The 7,500-nt window shown below is 34.1% G+C and overlaps 1 protein-coding gene across 1 annotated transcript in view; it reads right to left on the reverse strand.

The window, feature by feature from the left end:
• Positions 1-3,303: 3,303 nt before the first annotated feature.
• Positions 3,304-7,500, reverse strand: part of LOC145263287 (uncharacterized) — a 112,659-nt gene continuing 108,462 nt past the window's right edge. The window contains exon 5 of the mRNA XM_080120371.1: positions 3,304-3,606. Coding sequence (XP_079976497.1) covers positions 3,369-3,606 — 238 coding nt within the window. The 3' untranslated portion in view covers positions 3,304-3,368. The remainder of the gene's footprint in view (positions 3,607-7,500) is intronic.

Below are 7,500 nucleotides of genomic sequence, written 5' to 3' on the forward strand. Positions count from 1 at the left end.
TTATTATATATATATATATTTTTGAAGGGGGGGGGATTGACTTAGCGAGATAAAAAAAAGTTTGAATAAATTCATGATTCAAATTTGTAATTATAAAAAAAAAACATTTTATTTTCAGTTGCTTGCCCTTACATTTTATTTTCAGTTGCGTGCCCTTATGTTTCCGAACTGGTGGGCGTATTGTAACTATTCTGTACTTTACCAAACAATTTAATAAAGAAAAGGATACTGTAAAACTTAAATTTAACTTGAAAATACTATTTAAAAAATAGCACGGTAACATAAGTGCATTAGCACGATTTTATCCTGTATATAATATGTTGATTGCAGAAATTCCCTGCTGTATCAAATTACCGTAGGTTTGCAATAATAGATGTCGCATACAAATTTATTATGTCTATAGTATTATCCACCATCTTATGTAACTTTTTAACGCCGTTACATACACTCGTGCTATTAAAATGCTACATTACATCCGTGGAGAATAACAATCACAATCGCAGCATTATAAAAGAAAGTACCTACTTTTCTCTCTCTTAATGTAATCCTACCACTGCTACCAGTCGTCGCCGGGTACTATTCTGCATAATCTCTACTTCAGTGCTATTACACCCTTCGTAACTAGATGATTGCATACATATACATAACATACTCTTCCCGATTACGTTTGGGGGAGGGCACAACACCCTCCCCCCCCACCCAAATGTAAACAGAATCGTTTGTGTTTTCATTTCAAAACCGAAATCCGATGGTCATTATGTAAGTTGCTAGCTGCGAATGTCTATTGTGTTATATGAGTTTAGCAATATGTGAAGGTTGGTTTCTGAGTTGGTAAAAAGCTGTAAATAGTGTTATTGTTTTAGTCGTGGTTTTTAATCAGGAGTGCGCCGCCATTTTTCCTCCAACGTTTAGAAGTGTTCGTTCATGTATCTAATCAGTTTATTCTGGAATATGAGAATGGTCAGTTTCAGCCAATCGAAATGCCGGAACTTTGTCGGGGAGACGTTATTAATTTTGATTCGTAAGTCGGGAAGAATATGTTATGAAATCATCTAGTTACGAAGGGTGTAATAGCACTGTAGTATAAAATGCAGAATAGCACCCGGCGACGACTGATAGTAGTGGTAGGACTAAATTTAGAGAGAGAAAGAGAGAGAGAGAGAGAGAGAGAGAGAGAGAGAAGTGCGTACTTCTTCCTCTTATAATGCTGCAATTGTGATTGTTGTTCTCCACGGATGGAATGTAGCAATTTAATAGCACGAGTAAATGTGCATGTAACGGAGTTTAAAAGTTACATAACATGGTGGGTAATACAATAGATGTAATAAATTTGCATCTTTTATTGCAAGCCTACGGTGATTTGGTACAGAGGGGAATTTCTGCAACCAGATCTCCACTTGATGAGTGCGAATACAACTGAAACCTTGGATAGGCTTATTTTCAACAAATTTCCAGTGAAAGCTAATGGCCATTGCCAGCAATCAATAGCAAACGACTGCTGCAATTGCGTAAATTTGCAAAAGTTGCCGAAAGAAGTGGAGAGTTTGGGAAATTTTGGGGGACTTGTTGTCACACCAAGGATGGAATACTGCTGCCATATCTGGGCAGGAGCTGCTAAAAACAGCCTATCCTGCCTTGGTAGAGTACAAAATAGACTTCGTGGTTTAGTGGGGAATGCCCTTTTCTCTTCCCTGCAAGCCCTCTCCCACAGAAGAGACGTTGCGAGCCTATCTTTGTTTTATCGTTACTTCCATGGCAGGTGCTCGTCTGAACTCCAATCTCTGGTCTCCCCTCGCCAATCTTTTACGAAAAACACCCGTCTAGTTGAATCCACTGTAAAAAATTTTCCTCACTCTTTATCTGTGCCTAAATCAAAACGTAGATTCCATGAACAAAGCTTCTTTCTTAGAACTGCACGCCTGTGGAACTCTGTTCCTCTGCCTGCTTCCCACCTGACTACAACCTGGATGTCTTCAAGTCCAACGTAAACAAATTCCTGATGAACCGCCCCCTTAAGTAGACACTTCATTAAATCTCCACACTAACGTACTGGACTTGCAATAACCCTTATCCCTGAGTTGCTTCCGGGCCTTGATAAGTGGTGACCACTGTGTAAAAAAAAAGAACACCACAGGTTGTTGATAGAGTAGAATCTTTGATGATGGCCTGTATGAAAACTCCTAGGGAGTCATAATAATAACAGCAAATTTAGTTTAAGCTAGCTTATTTTAAAATGACTCTGTTCAGTCTCGAAAGACAATGGATAGCCTCTGTTGCACGAGTAATTGTGTGGCAAGGATTGCACAATCTCAAACTACACTTTTCCTGAATCGGCACTGCAAGGAGAAGTACTAGACTACGGTAAACAAGTCCGAGATAAGCAGAGAGCACATACAGCACCTGGAAGTCCTAAATCGTCACTCATTTTAGTACTGACCAGGCTCATAGTTGCTTAACTTCGGTGTTCTAATAGAAACCGGTGTATCAACGTGATATTACTGTATAGCTTATCTTAGAATAATCAAATAAAAATATAGAGTTGGAAGTACTTTGGGGTGAATAGAGAGATATTTTTTTTTTTAATAATAAGATGCCTAAAAGTATCGATAGAAATAATATTAAACTCACTTATTGTTGTATGAAAAATAAACATATAATAATAAGTAAGTGATAATGAAAATAATTACAGTAATAATAATAATAATAATAACAACAGCAACTACAACAATAATAATAATAATAATAACAATAATAATAATAATAACAATAATAATAATAATAATAATAACAACAATGATAATAATACTAATAATAATAATAATAATAACAATAATAACAATCATAATAATAATAATAATAACAATAATAATAATAATAACAATAATAATAATAACAATAATAATAACAATAATAATACTAATAATAACAATAATAATAATAATAACAATAATAATAATAACAACAATAATAATAATAATAATAATAATAACAATAATAATAATAATAATAACAATAATAATAATAATAATAACAACAACAATAATAATACTAATAATAATAATAACAATCATAATAATAATAATAACAATAATAATAATAACAATAATAATAATAATAACAATAATAACAACAATAATAATAATAATAATAACAATCATAATAACAATAATGATAATAATAACAATAATAATAATAACAATAATAATAATAATAATAATAATAATAATAATAATAATAATAATAATAATACGCCTTTTAATGTCGGTGTTAATACAAGGAAGTACTGACAAATGGACAAAAATCAGAGTTTTCACACAATGTACTTTTATTCTCTTAAAATCCACTGCAAACGAACGAAAAGAACGGCTTTAATTTTGTCGGGCAATGAGGATGAAGGAAAACACGCTGTTCAGAATGTATTCGGCGAGGCGGGCAGTTGGGAAAGATCCGCTGCTGTACAGGTGGTCGTAGGCTGAGGTTGTGTCCGTAATGACCTTACATTTATTCGGAAGGACGGCGTAGTTATAGTTGCGTAGCACGTCCACAAAGTTTGGCTCACATGACTGCACCAGCCTGATGACGTCGTCAATTCCCGCTTTCCATATTCTGACGTCATGGGAAAGAGAAAAAGAAAAAGTTTCTATTAGCAAATATGTTGGGCGAACACTAGAAACAAATATTAGTAACGAGTGATTATATCAAATATGTTGATAGAAAATCAGATCCACTCTCACCACCCTGAAAGTGAAAACGTTGTTTTCACATCTACTCTTGAATTCTAATAGACAAAACAGCTCTTCTTTCACCAGAACGTTCTTGGATTCTTTTAGCCGTCATTCTTTACGAATACTTTATTTTGCATTGTCTTAACAAAAATGTCGGTCCTGGATATGACCTTAAATTATATCTGATAGTGAGGCCCCAGCTTGTGGGCTTTGGGGAGTGTGAAGCCACCCTTTAATTACCATTGCTGCCAGGCCCACTCTGAGCCGGAGTGGTAGTACCTGTTAGGGTCCAAACTATGGGTTGAATAGAAACCGACTTGAAAACAACAAATATATTCTATTAAAAAAAATTTCTTCAAAATTTTTGGATTCAGCATTAAATAACCCGAAAAGTGTTGATATGCCGTAAAACAAAACAACCAAACCTAACAAAGATGTCAACAAAAAATATTATTGTGGGTGGATTTTTTGCTTGCTCACCAATGTTTTAATCTTTGATGAAGACTGAAGTGTTATACACAAACTTTGTATCATGGAGCAGGGAACGAGTATGCAGCTTCAAGAAAAGATGACCAAATATAATCCAAAAGCAAAGCAATTCTATATTCCTCACTACATGCCACTTAAGACTTCCTTCACTGATGCTACTTCCTGCACACGTAGTTCTAGTTATACTCTTAAATTCTAATGGAACTTTTCATTCGATTACTTAATTTTAAAGTTATGTATGAAATTTCCGGTTTTGATTTAATTTTTTCACATCCATATCTAAATATTGTTACACCTTTTTTCGGGTTATTTAATACTGAATCTAATCATAAAGTATGAATATTTGACATGGTTGTATATATTTTCATTACCTTTTATCATCTATAAGAGAAAACATATATATTAAACTCAACGTTATGGGTCACACAGAATAAGGGAAAAATACAATAAACATTTTATTTACAGATTGACAAACGTAACATGGACTTATAACACAATACAAAATAAGGAGGCTTTTTATTCATCGCTTGTAGTGGTTTCTACCATAACAGAGTTCCTTTACATGCAACGGTGTGGAATCCTCTCCAATAGCCTGGGTCTCTTTGTTAAACAGGAAATAAGTCATCAGTGTCCTTAGCAAGCGGTATCATTCTCCATCTTTCATTTTATAAAAGTTGAAAAAAAAAATTCAACAAAGACAATAAAAGAAAATGTGGAACCTCTTAGCAGCAAACGAATATTGATTTTTAATATTAATCTTTAATTGGATAAGAGTTATTTTATTCCAGCCAATCAGATGTTTAAATGGATAACAGACATTTTATTTCAGCCAATCAGAATCACAGGATATATATATATATATATATATATATATATATATATATATATATATATATATATATATATATATATATATATATATATATATACACACACACACACTTGCACTGGGGTTTACTTAAATTGATACATTAAGACTGTCGTGTTAGTGTTTATCTCATTCCTGCGTTAAGAGTCGCTTTTTCGTACCAAGACGTTTTGTAAGGATTCGCACGAGACTGGTTCTCACCAGTGACTCTATATCCGGCTATTTCTTACAATCCATCGTCAGTTGTGAATAAAATTTCATTTGTTTTGTATGGATCGACTTTATCAGTCTTTCTGATATTGCCTTTTTCTCTACAAAACCATTAGAGATTTGGTACCCATGCATTATGAACTGATCTCTGCACTATTTAAATAAATGACACAAATTATCAGCCGCCAAACTTTCACAAGAAACACTCGTCTAGCTGTAAACACTATCAATAATTTCCCCCACTCTTTATCTGTGCCTAAACCTAAACGTAGATTCCATGAACAAAGCTTCTTTCTTAGAACTGCACGCCTGTGGAATTGTCTTCCGTTTTCCTGCTTTCCGGCTGACTACAATATGGTTGTGTTCAAGTCTAAAGTAAATAAGTTCTTGATGAGCCGTTCCATATAAGTTATTAAATTTACCAAATTTTCATTACTAATGATTACTATATTGACCAATTTCTACTGTACACTCTTTAACCCTTATCCTTGAGTGGCCTCTGGGCCTTGATAATGTGGTGATGCCTTTGTAAAAAAAAAAAAAAAAAAAAAGCCCATTCTAGTCGTACTTCAAGAAATTGTCACCACAATAAATACGACACAACAGTTTGAACAGCATACACACTGACCTATTCAATTAAATACTACCTAAAACAACTCATGGGATAAAATATCCAAATCAGCAGGAGCTTAGCATGTGCTGAAAATACTTCAAGGGAAAGATTTCTGGAATCACTTTACCGGTTTTAACGTTCATGTCCCAGGCGCCACCAAATGACCAGACGATAATCAATGGATAAGCTCGCAGAGGTATTTTTTCAGCGTGGCAACGAAACACTGTCCAATCAAATTAACCCCTTCGTTTTCGATGTGTATGCGTACACGCGGAGGCGCATGTCACGTGCAAAATATCGAAGAATTTAAAAATCAATATTGAATCAACTTTCGACTGGGAAGGACTGCGTCAGCTCTCGGTCGACCGCGGAAACAAGGGCGAACAGAAATAAAACTGAGAAATGTATTTTCTATAAAAGCGCGCTTAAAAGAGAGGAGAAAGAAAAATAACCGACATTTCCTTATTGTGAGATGCGAAACAAATCATTTCATCATAAGAGATTAAAACGCCGACTCGAACTCTGAAATTGTCGTATCTCTGAAAGATATGGTCGGAACATAAGTGCGCATTTGTTGCAGTGTGCATGTCTCCTCACGAGGGCAGAATTCAACATAATTATCTATCGAGGACAATGAATTCGACTTATTATTCGAGCGTCGTGAATTTGATTTACTCAAGAAAGGCACAAGGTCATATTAGCCGAGCGTGATGAATTCGACAGATTAAAGGAAGGCATGAGGCTATATTATTTGAGCATCGTGCATCCAACACATTCAAGAAAGTCACCATGTTGTTATGCATTTCAGAATCGAACATCTGAGGATTTTATTTATCTGGATATACAATCAGGGAAAAGTTGGTGAAGACATTATTTTTCTTCTTTGTCTAATCTAGATATTTATATCAGTTGTTTGAAGAACTTGTTGGACCATTATTTTCTTCTGAAATTATAATTTGAGCTTGGAATAAATTTTAAAAAGCGGCACGCATCAACCCACGTGGGGTCTGATTTCTTTTCGCAGTCATGAGAACTTTGCGTCTCTACATTGCATCCTATAAGCAAACATTTGATAATTATCGTGATTTCTATTATTTCTTTCTTTCTTTTTTTTTCTTTTTCTTTTCTTTGTTACTTGGTTAATTTTTATAAAAAAAAAAATAAATAAAATAAAAACAAAAACAAAGAATATATATACAAAATGTTTGTTTTTTTTGTCTTCAAATCCATGTTCTCCTTTTCATTTGCCTTCGCCTTTGATGCTTTTAGTAATCTCCCACTAAAGCTTTCAGTCACTACCCAGGGAATATAAGGGGCATCATTCTATAAACAGCTCAGTAGCACGTGGAGATTTTACACCATAGGTTTTAATTTGATGGGATAGAGCTGGATGGCGCATTTTTGCTGGTAGACTCCCCTGCAAAATTCATGAGCGAAGATGTAATATGTGGTACAAACTTTTAAATTCTCGGGGACTTCTGATGTTCGGCAAATAAACCGTATATCATTTATTTGCATAAATTACGTTCTTAATTCAGTTTGCGTTAATTGCTCTACAATAACATTAAATAAGTAATGAATATAATACTTCAAAT

This window comes from Euprymna scolopes, chromosome 3, assembly GCF_053919585.1.
Source record: "Euprymna scolopes isolate OS-2025 chromosome 3, ASM5391958v1, whole genome shotgun sequence".
Taxonomy (NCBI): domain Eukaryota; kingdom Metazoa; phylum Mollusca; class Cephalopoda; order Sepiida; family Sepiolidae; genus Euprymna; species Euprymna scolopes.